Here is a 15,589-nt window from a genome sequence, read left to right on the forward strand (position 1 = left end):
CACATCGCTTTGATCCATCCAAGTCAGTCTTCTAATTGGATTTTAAAGCTCCCGTATCACTCGAGAACTCCCACACCCCTTCCTAAAGCATACTAGCTGTCGTAAGCTTAAGTAACATCTCTAAAACAATAGGCTGTATTATAGTGCATTCCAGTCTCTATCCAAGTCCCTCTCTCAGCAAATTTTCAAAGCACGCCCACTCTATCGCTCACCAACCACGAAGTTAATTAGGGCCCGTGAATAAGCTCAGAAGTATTCAACTAGAGCAATTGTAAATTGTCTCATCGTGTCAGTAGATACCTGCAGGAGTTCTTTTAATTACTATAAGGAACGGGGCAAGCAGCCTTTTGTATCTGAATAAAAGACTTGGAATTCAGATGCGGTGGAAATAGTGCTCAGACTTTTGATCTGCTAGTCGGGGGATAGTGTATTATCAAGTTGAGGCTGATTATTAGAGGCGGAGGTGAGCTATAACTAGAATCATGTCTTCTTTTTAGTACTAACGACCTTCATGTTATGTTCATATTTAGAGTTTACAATTTTTATTTTTATATTAAATTTTATCGTATTATTAGCTGCAGCAAGCAGAGATAGAAAAGGGTAAATGGTTATAGGAAGAGGCACAGTGCTTAGAGTCTACTATAAAATCATTAGCTACATGTGTAGTCAAGAGTAGTGGTATTTCTAGTTACATTGCCGCCTCTACGATAGAACCAAGAAAAAGAATATCGACAAGTTCTTTATCTATTCAACCTTACCATCACGCTATGGAATCCCGAAGGAAATATACTACGTATCTAGATACACTTCTCTTAGGTCTCTTCGCCTCGCGTACTATGCCGTTTTTATTAAGACCTAATATCTATTTACAAAAGGCAGTACTTACATCCATAATGCTTAGGTAGTAAAAAAAGACAGTAATGACTTACAAGAATGCATAGCCACTTACATCGTTAACAATCTGTTTATTGTTAAAACATACTATAACGTCTCTATTACAGTCAGAGATGGCTTTCCGGTCTGTTTTGTCCAGCACTTATCTATGATTAGCATGGACACTCTTCTCGAAGTCCTTTATATATCTGCTCGGCAGGATGATGTAGCTAGCTATCAGGAAGAGCTTAAGACAAGCTCTCCTCTCGACGGAACCACACTGCATACGATGTCACATCCATTTTAGTACATTACGTTTTGCTGGTTCTACACGAGCTTCACTTGTGGACGGGTATCGATAGCGGAAAAGTACAACCATGCAAGTATTATCTCAAGTTTAGTCGTTTATTTGTCAACGTTATTTGACCCTAATGTCTTAATGTCACGCCTTCCATATTCAACACACCACTTTGCCTTCATTGTTGAAAAGCTGCTGCACTCAAGTATAGTACTTCGTCTTCGCACACCCACTCAAGCGACCTTAGCTTATAATAACGGTCTGAATAGGCCCCCAGGAACAATGACAGCCAGCGACTACCAGGAAAGCACTACGAATAATCGACCTCCCTTGGAATCTATTCACACATGTATCAGACCACACCAGTATCCCTAGCTAAACAACATATCAATGTTTCGCGACATCAAACCCCTTGGCTACCTCAAAGGCCGCCCGAACAGGGATGGGGATGGTGCAACAGAACAAAGGAGTAGAACAAAGAAGCACGCGCGTTTGGTATAAACAAAACAAGGGACGCGTTTGCGCTAACGGTGGCGGGGCACCAAGGGGAGGAATGTTTGAAAGGAAGGAACGCGTGACATACAACAAAAGTTGAGGGAGAAGCACTGATTTGCCAATGAATAGAGTCGGGATGAAGTAAGCGGATCGTCAGAGTGCGAGTATTTTGTTGGTGGGGAAAGTAATGATTTCTTTTGAGTGCACTCGTTGCAATATACTGGTAATCGCTTTTGCGAACAGTAGCTGGTCCCTCCTTGCTCGCACGCTCTCGCGCCTTTTGGCGTAGAGCGCAATTTGTGTTTTACTAGATGGGCATGCTTCTATTGGACTTACATCCTGTATAATCTCCCCTACGTCTGTTCCGAATATTCAGCTTCGGTCAGCCTGCTCGCCGTCTTTTCGTGCCGTTTTGGGCTGTAGAACCGTTAGCTCTTCGTGATTCGTCACCGCTAACCCCCACTTCATCATCATTCATCCACTCTCGGCCAGCGCCAGGACTACGGCGTCTGAACTGACCGGCTCCAACCGCCACGACTTCATCCTCGCTGTCGCTTGCTTCAATGTCCAATAATATGGGCATACTGAAGTCTGTGTCTCCGATTGTCGGCCCAAACTCTGTTGCCGATGCTTTGACAGGTTCTACGGTGAGAACATCCACTTCCTCATCCTCTTGATCGAGGCGCCGCTTGTGTAATTCCTCGAGAGGCTGAATGTCGAACTCGTCTTCGCGCTCGATATATTCGACGTTCTCTTCTACTTCAACAAAGTCGGGTGCGAGGGCGGACCAGCGTTGGGGCTGGAGGATAGACCAGAGCCAGACGCGGCCCGAGTCGACCCCAACGGCGGCGACGAAGGGTCGGAACGGATGCCACTGTCGACGATTAGCAATAGCGCATTCGCAGCATTCTTGGGACGCACCTCGACTACAGAGAGCTCCTCCTTGGTGCCTTCGAGGATTTTGACCAAACTGCCCTGCCCACGCTCCCAGACGTAGATGTGGTGATTCATCCAGGTGGACGCAGTGACGTATTCGCCGGTCGGGCTAAATGATACATGATTCCAAGACAGCTTCTGCACGAGATCCTGGAATTTGTGCTCTACTTCGAGCTGCAGTGTGTCGAAATCTAGTTTTGGGTCGCTGAGGTCGGGCAAATGAAGGGTTCTGACAATTCTATCGCTCGAGTTGATGACGACGTCTCGTCCCGATGGCGTGAGGCGAATGTAAACGATGATGTTGTTGGTGACTCTAAAGGAATAGCGCACTTGACGCGTCTCCGTATCTATAATGTTCAGCCAGCCCTTGTTTGTGCCTGCGATGATGTGGCGGCCAGACGGGGTGAAGAGGGTCATGGTGGTGGTCTGCTTCGCATCCTGCGCTATCTGCTTCTCAGTCGCGTTCTCGCGTTCCAATTGCGAGCGGCAGGGCGCGGACGACAAGGAGTGCCTTACGGCGACTTGAGCGGATATGTCTACGATGACGGGCTGGTCTTCGAAGAGGGCGGCTACGAAGAGCATACTGGACAATGATTAGAGCGACAAGAACAGGGCCTATGTATGTAGACTAACTGGTTCTTTGGGTGCAGCTCTGCAATGAAGATGGCAGCTTCAAAGCGGACGGTTCGCACTCTGGAGCCATCCTTCAGGTCCCACAGCACGCACTTCCAGTCCTGGCCGGCGCTGAGGAGGTAGCGGTCACTTGTCGACCAGCTCAGTGACTGGACCTGGCGCGTGTGGCCGCGGAGCTTGCGTGCGACGCCATTTGTCTCGATGTCGAAGATGACGACGATGCCATCGTGCTAGGGCACAATCAGTGCCAAATCACATGCAGAGGTGTGCAAGTCGCGTACACGTCCAGATGCGAGTAGGTCGCCGCGGTGGCTGAAGCGAATCGATGTCGAATGGCCGCTGCCTGCACGCTCTGGTCAGTATATGTATATATATATATATATGTGTGTGCAGGTGAATGTAGATATGGCGGGGAGCACTCACGAAGGCGCCCGGTGATGACCTCAGGGCAGTCCTGCGCGAGGATGAAGGGGTCAACGAGCGACAGATTCATGGTGGAGCAGGGCACGCGGCTCAGTGGGCAGCATCTTCGCAGAGGCGGCGACTGTCCATGCGCGCAGAGTGAATGAAGACGATATGTAGGTACACACACACACAAATGCCAGGCGTGGCGCGCGCGGGCGGTGGTGAGGCTCCGCTTTGACATTAGCGCAAAGCCATTGTTCTTGGCGTCCTTTGTCGCCTCTTTCTGCCTTTGAGAACATCGTCTCAGCCCTTTAGCACGACACCCTCTCCACCCACCACCCCACCATCTCTACCGACCGTTCTGCTATCAGCGAGCGCGTCTTCCACCTCGCCGAACCCGTCTGCGCTCACCGGAGTGCTTCCAATTCGCGCGCAGGCCTCTCCCACCTCGAGGCGCGACACGGCGAGCCCCCGTCCGTGCAGCCCTTTTCCATCAGGTGTTATTCTTCAACCCGCATCAGTTCCAGCGCGCGCGGCGCATCCATCCTACTGCAGGCGTAGGCACCACGCGATACACCTACACGCCGGCAGACGAAAACACGCTTCACCCCGTCAACCAAGTGCCCGGTGTGGCCTCCGCGCCCTCTCACCACCCCGACTGCTAAAGTCGTCCCCAGCGACCCTCTCACCCGCAACGCTCCTTTAACACCGCCAACATGCCGCCCGGCGCGCCAGCAGTGTCCAAATGTCCGCTCCGGACCATCAAGGAGATCCAGTTCGGGCTGCTCTCCCCCGAGGAGATCAAGGCTATGAGCGTCGTCCACATCATCTACCCAGAGACAATGGACGAGCAAAAGCAGAAGCCGCGCGAGCAGGGCCTCAACGACCCCAAGCTCGGCACTATCGACCGCATGTACTCGTGCGCCACGTGCAAGGAGGATATCCAGGTCTGCCCTGGTCATTTTGGCCACATTGAGCTCGCCACGCCTGTCTTCCACGTCGGTGCGTATTCTTTCTGTCCCCCCACCCCATCTAGCAAGCATGCTAATTGGTGCAGGTTTCGTCGTGAAGATCAAGAAGATCCTCGAGACGGTGTGCCACAATTGTGGCCTGATCTTGGCTGACTACGTAAGTCTTCCTGTGTGAAGACGAAGTAATCAGATCATGGAATATATATGCTGACTGGACTCTCTAGAACCATCCAGACTGGGCTTCAGCCACGAAGACCAAGGATGCGAAGAAGCGTTTTGATAAAATATGGCGCATGTCTAGGACACGGACCCTCTGCGAGCAGGATTCAGCCGAGGATGACCCTAAGAAGGCGCCCAAGATTGCACACGGCGGCTGCGGCAGCAACCAGCCCGATACCATTCGTAAGGAGGGCCTCAAGCTGACAGCGACCTTCAAGACCAAGAAGAAGGAGGATGACGATGGCCAGGGCGACCGCAAAGAGGTCCTTACCCCGCAGGTTGCCCTCAACATCTTCAAACTCCTCTCCAACAACACCCTCCAACTTCTGGGTCTGAACGCCGACTACGCCCGCCCCGAGTGGATGATTCTCACTGTCCTGCCCGTACCGCCGCCTCCGGTGCGCCCCAGTATCTCTGTTGATGGTACAGGTCAGGGTATGCGAGGAGAGGACGATTTGACCTACAAGCTGGGCGATATCATTCGAGCCAACGGTCGTGTACAAGAGTGTATACAGGAAGGATCGCCTCAGCACATTCTGACCGAGTTCGAAGCGCTGGTCCAATACCATGTTGCCACTTACATGGACAATGATGCCAATGGTGTTCCCCAGGCTATGCAGAAATCTGGCCGTCCTCTAAAGACCATCCGTGGCCGATTAAAGGGCAAGGAGGGTCGTCTGCGTGGTAACTTGATGGGCAAGCGTGTCGACTTTTCCGCTCGTACTGTCATCACCGGTGACCCCAATCTGTCTCTCGACCAGGTCGGTGTGCCGCGCTCCATTGCACGCACTCTCACATACCCGGAAGTCGTCACAAAGTTCAACATCAGCAAACTTACGGCCCTTGTCCGCAACGGCCCGAACCAGCATCCGGGTGCCAACTACGTGATCAAGGCGGATGGTGTACGTCTCGATCTAAAGCACAATAAGAATCTCGACGATCTGCGATTACAGTACGGCTGGAAGGTCGAGCGCCACATCGATGACGATGATGTTATCATCTTCAACCGTCAGCCGTCTCTGCACAAGGAGTCTATGATGGGCCATCGTGTCAAGGTCATGCCTTATTCGACTTTCCGTCTCAACTTGTCCGTCACATCTCCTTACAATGCCGACTTCGACGGTGACGAGATGAATTTGCACGTCCCCCAGAGCGACGAAACTCGAGCTGAGATCCAGAATCTGTGTATGGTTCCCAAGCAGATCGTGTCGCCACAAAAGAATCAGCCTCTGATGGGTATCGTGCAGGATACCCTGCTTGGTATCTACAAGATGAGTCGTCGCGACAATTTTCTTCCCATTGAACAGGTCATGAACATTATGATGTGGGTGCCAGACTGGGATGGTATCGTTCCAGAACCTGCCATCCTCAAGCCCCATGCTCTCTGGAGCGGCAAACAAATCATTAGCATGGCCATTGCGAAAGAAGTCAACATCTTCAGGCCCGACGAAGATGCGGAGCCTTCAGCATGGAATGACCTGGTCGATAAGAGCCTGTGTATCATGGGCGGCGAACTCATATTTGGTTCCGTCACTAAGAAGATCGTTGGTGCTTCAGCTGGGGGTGTCATCCACATCATTTTCAACGAGATCAGTTCGTCGGCCGCTGTTCAGTTCTTCAACGCCTGTCAGCGCATTATTAATTGGTGGCTACTGCATCATGGCTTCAGTCTGGGTATCGGCGATACGGTCCCGGATCCGCAGACCTCGGATAAGATTGCCGAAGAAGTCGCCAAAGCAAAAGCCAAGGTTGAAGCGATCATTGGTGAAGCCACCGAGGATGTCCTTGAGCCTCTACCCGGTATGACCATTCGAGGCACATTTGAGTCGAAGGTTCAAAAGTTCCTGAATGAAGGTCGTGAGGGTGGAGGTACCGCAGCTCAGAACAGTCTAAAGGACTTCAACAACGTCGTCCAGACCGTCATCTCTGGATCCAAAGGTTCCACTGTCAATATCTCTCAGATGGTGTCTCTTGTCGGTCAACAAGCCGTCGAAGGCCAACGTATTCCTTTTGGATTCAAGTACAGGACGCTACCTCACTTTACCAAGGATGATTACTCGCCTGAGTCACGAGGCTTCGTCGAGAATTCTTATCTTCGTGGTCTTACCCCGTCTGAGTTCTTCTTTCACGCCATGGCTGGTCGTGAAGGTCTCATCGATACCGCAGTAAAGACCGCCGAGACTGGGTACATCCAACGTCGTTTGGTCAAGGCGCTTGAAGACGTCATGGTCAAATACGATGGAACTGTGCGAAACTCCATGGGTGACATCATCGAGTTTATCTACGGTGAAGATGGCCTAGATGGCGGTCATATCGAGAAGCAGAAGGTGGACATCATCACATCCTCGGAGCCAAAATTCGAGGCGACGTACAAGTTGGATGTTCTGACCACTGACAAACCCGAGATTCCCGTCACCAAGCTGCAGGGCGCTTCAGAGTTCCAAGGTGATGTTGATATTCAGCGCTATCTGGACGAAGAGTTTGAGCAGATCAAGAGCGATCGTGAGTATCTGCGCACGATCATTGGCCAAGACGATAGCCAGCAATTTCAGCTGCCTCTCAACATTCAGCGCATGATTGAGTCAGCACAGGCGAGATTTAAAATCAAGCCCCAGAAAGATGCGAGCAATTTGCACCCCATTGAGGTGATCACCAAAGTTCGAGACCTTTTGGATCGACTCGTCGTTATCCGTGGCGACGATGCTCTGTCGAAAGAAGCCCAAGCTAGCGCAACTTATCTCTTCAAGTGCCACCTGCGGTCGCGTCTTGCCTTCAAACCTTTGGCCGTAACACATCGTTTGAATAAAGAGGCACTAGACTATGTGTTGGGCGAATTGGAGGATCGTTTCCTCAAGGCTGCCGTAGCTCCGGGTGAGATGGTCGGTGTGCTTGCAGCTCAGTCCATTGGTGAGCCTGCGACGCAGATGACACTGAACACCTTCCATTTTGCTGGTGTCTCATCCAAGAATGTCACGCTCGGTGTACCTCGTTTGAAGGAGATCCTGAACATCGCAGCCAACATCAAGACCCCGTCTATGCTTGTCCGTCAACTGGACGCCAAAGGTGGACAGAACGAAGCGAAGCTCCTCCGAAGTCGCATTGAGCTAACCACGCTCCGTTCTTTGACGCAAGCTGTCGAGCTCTACTACGATCCGGATATTCAGTCTACCATCGTCGAGGATGATCAGGACATGGTTGAGTCCTACTTCATTCTCCCAGAAGAAGACGAGGTTATCGAATCGCAGTCCAAATGGCTACTTCGTATCATTCTTGATCGTAAGAAGCTGCTAGACAAGACTATCACCATTGGCGAGGTCGCCCGTAAGATCAAGGCGGAATTCTCGCCTAACCTTGCTGTCATCTTCAGTGACGAGAATGCGGATGAACAGGTCATGCGCGTCCGCTTTATCTGGGACCAGAACCTTAAGGAGGATGACGAGGATGAAAACGAGCGAGATGAGCGCTGGATGCGAAAGCTTGAGAATCATCTTCTCGACGACGTTACCTTGCGTGGTGTCCGTGGTGTGGAGCGTGCCTTCATCCGAGAGGATAATGTTGTGGTGGAGAACGACGACAGGTCTCTTATCCTCTCCAAGTCTGATCCTCGTTGCAAGGAGTGGGTACTCGATACCACTGGTACTGCCCTGGCTGAAGTCCTTGCCATCGAAGGTGTGGATTCAACCAAGACATACTCCAACTCATTTATCGAAATCCTTGGTGTCCTAGGTATCGAGGCTGCTCGTGCTGGCCTGCTTAAGGAGTTGGGCATGGTGTTGTCTTTCGATGGTTCTTACGTCAATCACCGTCACATGGCGTTGCTCGTCGACATCATGACACAGCGCGGTCTCCTCATGGCTATCACCCGCCACGGTATCAACCGTAACGACACAGGAGCACTGATGCGCTGTTCCTTTGAAGAGACGGTGGAGATTCTTCTCGAGGCTGCCGGCTTCGGTGAGCTTGATGACTGCCGCGGTGTGTCCGAGAACATTATGCTTGGCCAACTTGCACCTATGGGTACGGGAGAGTTTGACGTGGTCATGGATAATGCCATGCTTCTCACCATGGTCGAGGACAATTCCAAGATGATGGGTGGTGCCGCTGCTGCTGGCAGTTATCTCGATAACGGCGCAGCTACTCCCTACGATCTGGGTTCGCCTACTTATGAAGGAGGCATGGGCATGGGCACTTACGATGCCTCTGCATCCTTCTCTCCCCTCGTCCATACGGGTGGTGGGGATGAAGGGGGCTTTACTGTCATTGGTGGTTATGGTGAAGGCGGTGGTGGTTTCAGCCCCTTCCCCGGAGGCCGAAGCCCAGGCTTCCCAGGCATGTCTCCTGGATACCCAGGCACCAGCCCTGTCTCTCCAGGCTTCTCTCCATCTTCGCCTGCTTATTCGCCACATTCGCCGGGCATCAGCAGCCCACGCTTTGCTGCCACATCGCCGGGCTATATGGCGTCGCCTACATCGCCTCATTACTCCCCGACTTCGCCACGCTACGGTTCTCCCACATCTCCGTCGTACTCGCCAACCTCCCCCGCTGGTTACTCTCCGACGTCTCCACAGTATTCCCCCTCGTCGCCAAACTACAGCCCTACCTCACCCTCGTTTATGGGTGCTACGTCGCCGGCGTATAGCCCGACGTCGCCACAGTACAGCCCTACCTCACCGCAGTACAGCCCCACAAGCCCGCAGTATCAGGCAGGTACCGATAGACGATCTCCCACTTCTCCGACGTCGCCGCAATACAGCCCTACAAGCCCGCGATATAGCCCGACTAGCCCAGCTGGTAGCTTTTCTCCAACCTCGCCGCGGTACTCTCCAACCTCGCCAGGCCCGGCGAATAGTTATTCGCCTACGTAAGTCCCCTCTGGCCATAGTTGTAGACTCTACCCTCTGAAGCATACGCTGACTTGTGTTCAGATCTCCCAAACAGTAAAGGACTACTGACACGCCTCAAATGTTTCATGTGGACTCTTAATGTAAGCTAAGGTTCTTACCTTGCTTTGTATAAAAGTTGTATTCGCTTCGCGGATGGCTGACTTTTGGTGATTTCAGCAGTCCTCGGTCTGCCTGCCCTCACTAAAAGTTTGCTCCAACCCTTCACGGCCGGTCTCGTATGGCAGGTCGATGCATTCGACGTACCTTTGACTAGGCTCACGTCCACTCCACCGGCCTAGCTCTATCGATGGGTCACTGCCTTTTCATCCGTTTTATGTCTTTCTGCGTCAGAAATTGTACAACACTAAAGCTGTGCTCGATGCACTGCACCAAAAACTCGTCCTTTTGCGCTTTTGAGTTTGATTGGTAATTCGCATCATCTATACACCAAATCATCTGCGGGGTGTTCCGGCGTTTTCTTGTTTAACACCATAAATCTGGGGGCTTCTTCGCCATTTTCTTGTTTTAACCCAAAATTGCGAGGCGTTTCGGCGGGTTGCATCTGCTGGTTTCCATTGAACTCCGCAAGTAGGGTTTGATATGTGTGTTTCTGCATTTCTTTTTCCTTTTCTCTTCTAGATGTTTCATTCCTAGCCCGCCAAATTGCGCTTGGGGCTATTTGTTTCGCCAGCTTAGACGAACAATTTTACGTTTTGGGGGGATGAAAGGGGATGACAGACGATGGTAGTGAACTTGGTTAGCGATTGCGCTACAGTGTGCGAGCAGATAATAAGAAATCGACAAACTTTTGTCATGATATGTGTTTGTTGAAGTAACTGACTGAATTGAACGATCATTTGACACAGTGGCTATAGCTGTGCAATACCCTTGCTCGATCATTTTACTTGCTTTGCTTAGTGAGTATGGATAGTATTGGTTCTTCTAAGAGAATATGATATCAGAAGAAAGAGATAATAAGCAAGTGCCAGACGCAAAAGACAGTAAAGCCCGCACCGTCGATTCCCAACGCCAGTTCCTCATAACGCCCGAATGTGTCCTTCCTATACGCCGTGAGTCAATGCTATAAATACGTCGCCAACAAGTTCCTCAGCAGCTGCAGCACCTCATCGATCGTAGCCGCCCTCCTCCTCATTTTGCGGTTGGCATCCTACAGCACAACCTTCCTCGCGTCCCGAGGATGACTCTCGGTTGGACAGTAAGGGCACTTGAACCTCGCGCCCTTGCTCAACTTATCCAGACTCTCCTGTGCAATAACATGGCCGCAGGGCATCATCATGGGTGGATTGGTATCGGTTGTCTGCTCCTTGCTCACGGGGCAGACGAAGATGGAATGGAAATGGTACTGGCTTGGCAATGGTATTTCGACGGGCAACTCGTGTTGCGTCGTCCATTCGGTGCGCTTTTCCTTCATGATGGTTTGGAGCTTGAGGAGGTATGGAAGGGCTATAGCGCCAGCTGTCGCGGCGATGAATAACGGTGAGTCTGCGCTCAGGCCAAGTAAAGAGCAGAATTCCCGATTGAAGGACTGCGCTACTTCCTCCCAGGCGGAGTCATTGTAGAAGTATCTTTGGTAGGGCGAGTCCTCGACATTTTCCCAGTAGGCCATTGCGCCCATGAGTTGCTGTATGTCCCGCGCGTATCTGTTCTGGAAGTCTCCAAATATGCGGCGCGCATACTTCCATGCGTGCAAGGGACCGGAGGCGTTCTCTTCTTCGTTCATGATATCGTCTGGTTGACCATGGCCGACAAAAAGGCAGACGAACTGCAGGCGGCATAGTTCGAACTCGAGATTGCTGCCTCGCGCTTCTAGTATGTCGCTTCGTTCTCGCGCCCATTGTATGGCGGGCTTCAGGTTCCGCTCGATTCGGAGCTGGTGTAGGATATGGTACATTTGGGCAAACTGCTGCTGTAACTTTTCAGAGTTGAATGTTCCTTCGGCTAGATCTTTCTCCCATGACTCTCGTAGATACGGGTTTGGTGTGTTGAGGGTGGGCTCGGGATGCGGCGGGTGGCGGTTTGCTTCTTCGACGAAGGTGGATGCGACGCCGAACTGGCCTTCGCGGAGAAGATGCATGGCTATGGCTCGGTTGATGAGAGAGGGGTGCGAGGAGAGGGCGTCATTTTCAGCCGAGGGGAGTGGCTTGTCTTTGAATTTCTGGGTACATTGTCAGTCTCTGAGGGTGAATACTAGAGTAACGAGGCGCACCCTGTCCAGCGCCTTGCCATACTTGTTAAGGCCGGCATAGATGGGCTTGAGATCTTTCTGCGCAGCATCCAGCGTCTTCTTGAAGGGGTCCTGGAGCTTTGCGAGGGTCAAGGGCGCCGTCTTCGCATCTGCTCGTGTGCGTGTGTCAGTAGATGCACCCATGCATGTGCGATAAGCAGACTGACCCGCTGCAATCTTGGCCCGAGCTGCAGTGAGAAGGTCAATGGCCTTTTGCACCTGGCTTATGCTCGTTGCGAGGTTGGCGCTGCTCTCGAAGAGCTCCACCTGCTCCCGGAGGTCATCCATGGCTGTCCACGGCGCGGGTAGTGAGTGGCTATGAGGTCTCGCTGATGGCCAGCGTGGTAGAGTGAGCGTCAGTTTGGAGTAAGTAGCTGTTCTCTGACCAGCAGATGGCACTGCTGCTGTCCATGGCCGTCGTGCTGGCGTGATGGGGTTCAATGTGGTGTTAGCTCGCGATCGCTGCAGGGATAGCCGCGGCCATGACGTGTGGGGGAACATTGGCCGACGACCTCCGTGCAGACGCCGCCAGACACGAACGACCATGCACACACAGTACGTCCACTTGAAGCCGCTCCAGATGCTGCCCATAGCTCGAGCCTACAAGAACTATGCATAGCTTGCAAGAAACAACATCCTCTCCCGTTATAACGTCGTCTACTACTTGCTGCTTTGCGCGCGGCCGCCCGAGATTCTCTCGGCCTGGCTTCTCGAAATGAGCCGCTCGCTCTCACGGAATTAGGTCGTGTATACAGGACGACTTGTCTAACATCAAACGGGAGACGCAGTCATGTCATTCCCTCTGTCATTGTCGCAGTCGTCCTCGCCGACGGAGCTTCGCGGGCAGATGCCACCCTCGCAGACATCGTCCATCGAACGCAAGAGCACAGCGCAATCCCGCTCACAGCCAGCATCGAAAGCCTCCGCAGACAAAATGCCCGAAGAGGCCAATATCTCGCCTTCCTCCCCACCAACAGGCCACCTGCGCTTCGTTCTGACCGACATCGTGGCTGCGCGATACATCGAAGAGGATCCAAGTACCACCTGCGAGGTGCTCGCTCGCCGCCAGAGGATCGAAGGCTACGAGATCTACCTAGTCGAACAATGGGCCTGTTCTCGTTCGCACCCGACCTTCCTCATCACCACCTACACTGGCAATGCCGAAGATGTCGTGCTGGCAACCATAATAAGCGTGCCTGCCGATGAGGAAAAGTGGTCGCCCCAGATGCGTCTGTACTTCAGCTCACTGACCGAATACCATGCGCGGAGGAAAGAGACACCGTACGGAGTGCTCATGATCACCAGTCTGAGTGGCTTCCCGTCTTCCTTGACTGTCATTCCCATTCCAGGCGGCGACCTGAAGCAGTACCGCGAATCCTTCTTTGTCAACGAGAACCTGAAGAGATTGGGTTGTTCAGGTCGGCTAGGGATCAAACTCGCGCCGCCTAGCAGCGCGACCCAGGCCAAGTTCCACCAGCTATATCGTACGAGCGAAAAGATCCCATTCAACGCGTCCGTGATAGAGCTCGTAAAGCTTTGCCAGGTTGCCCTTGTGCTTTTCGACAAGCTCGAGCCTGAGTATGCAGACGGACTGCTCTGCGACGTCACAGAGAAAGCCATCAACGATTGGTGGATTGAGCTCGGGGCCGAATACTATACAGTTGAACCGCACGACGGTATCCTTGGTCCTACAACTGTCGCTGCACTATTAGGTATGCTGATGGGGGCACGTAACAGATTGGGTGCATGCAGCTCGGCGGTCGCCAAGGACGTCTTTGATATTGAGAGTACGAAACGGGGCATCGCCCATTTTCAGAAATCACATCATCTCCCCAGAACGCGACGTCTGGACAGGCAGACTTTGGACAAATTACGAAGAGCAACAGCCAAGGCAGCTAGCAAAGAAGGTTGGGCTGTGCCCCGAGCCTTCAAATCGACCATGACCGAGCTTGGAGGCAAAGGCGGTGAGATGGTCATGGGAATCGTCGGGGCTGGGCAGAAAGATGGCATCGCCGAGGTGGAGACTGTTGACATCGATCGCTTTGTCGAACTTGCTAGGGGAGAACATGCCAGGTGGTTATGGCATGGGAAACCGCGCAAGTCATCATCAGGGGATATGTTCGACCGACTGCCTGGCGAAGAGCGCTCTATCTCACCAGATAAAAACAACCACGCTATCAAGCCGCTACGACGAGAAACAACACTCGAGCAAGACCGTACTATAAAACGCGAACCAACGTCTGATGAGTTGACGAAACATGAGATATTCACACCGGATGGCTTAGAAAAAGACAAGGACCCTAAAGATGCCTTTTCGAAGCGAGCTGTTATCAAGGCGAAGCTGGAGTCTGGCAGTGGCTTTCATCATATCAAGAACGCCGTTAGTCTTCGAACTCATGCGAGTAAGTTGTCAAGAGAGGAACATGGACGCCACGGGTTACATCAAACAAAGAGTAGCATAAAATCGCTACAATACATGGACAACAACAGCACGCAGACATCCGTCGATCAGGCCCATCACTCGAACGATCCTTCGTTCGTCATGTCCCCTCAACCCATGCCTACGGGTACGTTCGCCAAAACTCTCACCGAAACACCGCGTGACTCGGCGAGCACATTGGCAGTTGATCGAACAACCGGCAGTCATCACGACCATCTCGAGCCATTAGCGTTAAACATTTCTGTTGCCGAAAGCGACGCCTCAACGCAGCCACCAACAGCAGTAAGCTCTATAGCAGGCTCTATCTACCATGGCGTTGATCTCAACGAAAACCTCCCTGTCGAAGAAGTGCATGAAGTTCCCCTTCTTCTCCGCCGCACCCACTCTGCGGATCAGTTCCACTTTTACCATGCCTCTCGCAACGATGCCTGGTGGCCTCGCCATCTCTCATTGAGTATTGCAGAGGAAAGTGTACTCAGATGGACCAGCATTACAGCTGGAGACGTGGATGAAGAAGCAATCGAAGAGGATGATACTACAGCTATCACATTGACGAACAGGATGGTGGTCCACAATATGCAATCAGAGCAGCTCAAGCGCCTCCACCACCGACTCGCGCTCCTCTCCAGCACAGACACAACATGGGTATCTTCGCGGCTCAAGGAAATCAAAGAGCTTGAATCTTCAGCCGACGCTGACATTGAAACCCTCGACTCAATATACTTCCCACACCTCGACACTTACCATGCGCTTCGCGAAGACACGCAAGGCGTTGTCTCAAACAATCGCTCCCAGCTGACCGAGAGTTTAAGAGAATTAGGCAACGTGGGCGATAAGCTGGAGTACGAGATCAATGCGTTGAAGAGCAAGGTCGAGGACGTGGAGGATGCGTTAGGTGAATTTGAGAGGCAAGTCGAGTTTGTGGAGCATAGAGTGGAGGAATTGAATAGAGTGATGGGACAGAGGGAGGGGTGGTGGCATTGGCTCATCCGGATGTCGATAGGCATTGGGAAGCCGCCTGGGTGATATCTTGTTGAGAGGACAGGGAGAGACTCTATGGCGTTCAAGGATTTGACTGAGGAATACCCGTTTCGCATGTTTTCATAGAATATAATATAGAGCCAAGCTCACGCTAGTATATTACAACTCCAAAGTGCCTCTTACTCGTTTCAGCTATTTGACCAAGATGCC

At 52.1% G+C, this 15,589-nt stretch overlaps 4 protein-coding genes across 4 annotated transcripts; 2 read left to right on the forward strand and 2 right to left on the reverse strand.

Moving 5' to 3' along the window:
• Positions 1 to 1,828: 1,828 nt before the first annotated feature.
• On the reverse strand, positions 1,829 to 3,728 carry K460DRAFT_424131 (WD40 repeat-like protein; the record flags this gene model as incomplete). Its single annotated transcript, XM_040938214.1, has 5 exons — positions 1,829 to 2,540; positions 2,588 to 3,185; positions 3,236 to 3,465; positions 3,517 to 3,574; positions 3,655 to 3,728. The coding sequence occupies 5 exons, from the start codon at positions 3,726 to 3,728 to the stop codon at positions 2,049 to 2,051; spliced, it is 1,452 nt and encodes a 483-aa protein (XP_040794005.1). The 3' UTR covers positions 1,829 to 2,048.
• Positions 3,729 to 4,356: 628 nt separating this feature from the next.
• K460DRAFT_269382 (beta and beta-prime subunits of DNA dependent RNA-polymerase) lies at positions 4,357 to 9,695 on the forward strand (the record flags this gene model as incomplete). Its single annotated transcript, XM_040927562.1, has 3 exons — positions 4,357 to 4,642; positions 4,698 to 4,780; positions 4,836 to 9,695. The coding sequence occupies 3 exons, from the start codon at positions 4,357 to 4,359 to the stop codon at positions 9,693 to 9,695; spliced, it is 5,229 nt and encodes a 1,742-aa protein (XP_040794006.1).
• An 843-nt stretch (positions 9,696 to 10,538) lies between these two features.
• K460DRAFT_362187 (uncharacterized protein) lies at positions 10,539 to 12,386 on the reverse strand. Its single transcript, XM_040932599.1, has 3 exons — positions 12,126 to 12,386; positions 11,941 to 12,068; positions 10,539 to 11,889 (listed from the first exon to the last, which is right to left on the reverse strand). The coding sequence occupies exons 1-3, from the start codon at positions 12,244 to 12,246 to the stop codon at positions 10,882 to 10,884; spliced, it is 1,257 nt and encodes a 418-aa protein (XP_040794007.1). The 5' UTR covers positions 12,247 to 12,386; the 3' UTR covers positions 10,539 to 10,881.
• Positions 12,387 to 12,493: 107 nt separating this feature from the next.
• K460DRAFT_362188 (uncharacterized protein) lies at positions 12,494 to 15,554 on the forward strand. The gene has a single exon (XM_040932600.1). The coding sequence runs from the start codon at positions 12,749 to 12,751 to the stop codon at positions 15,422 to 15,424; it is 2,676 nt and encodes an 891-aa protein (XP_040794008.1). The 5' UTR covers positions 12,494 to 12,748; the 3' UTR covers positions 15,425 to 15,554.
• The last annotated feature ends 35 nt before the right edge of the window (positions 15,555 to 15,589 follow it).

Source organism: Cucurbitaria berberidis, assembly GCF_010015615.1.
Source record: "Cucurbitaria berberidis CBS 394.84 unplaced genomic scaffold K460scaffold_1, whole genome shotgun sequence".
NCBI lineage: Eukaryota > Fungi > Ascomycota > Dothideomycetes > Pleosporales > Cucurbitariaceae > Cucurbitaria > Cucurbitaria berberidis.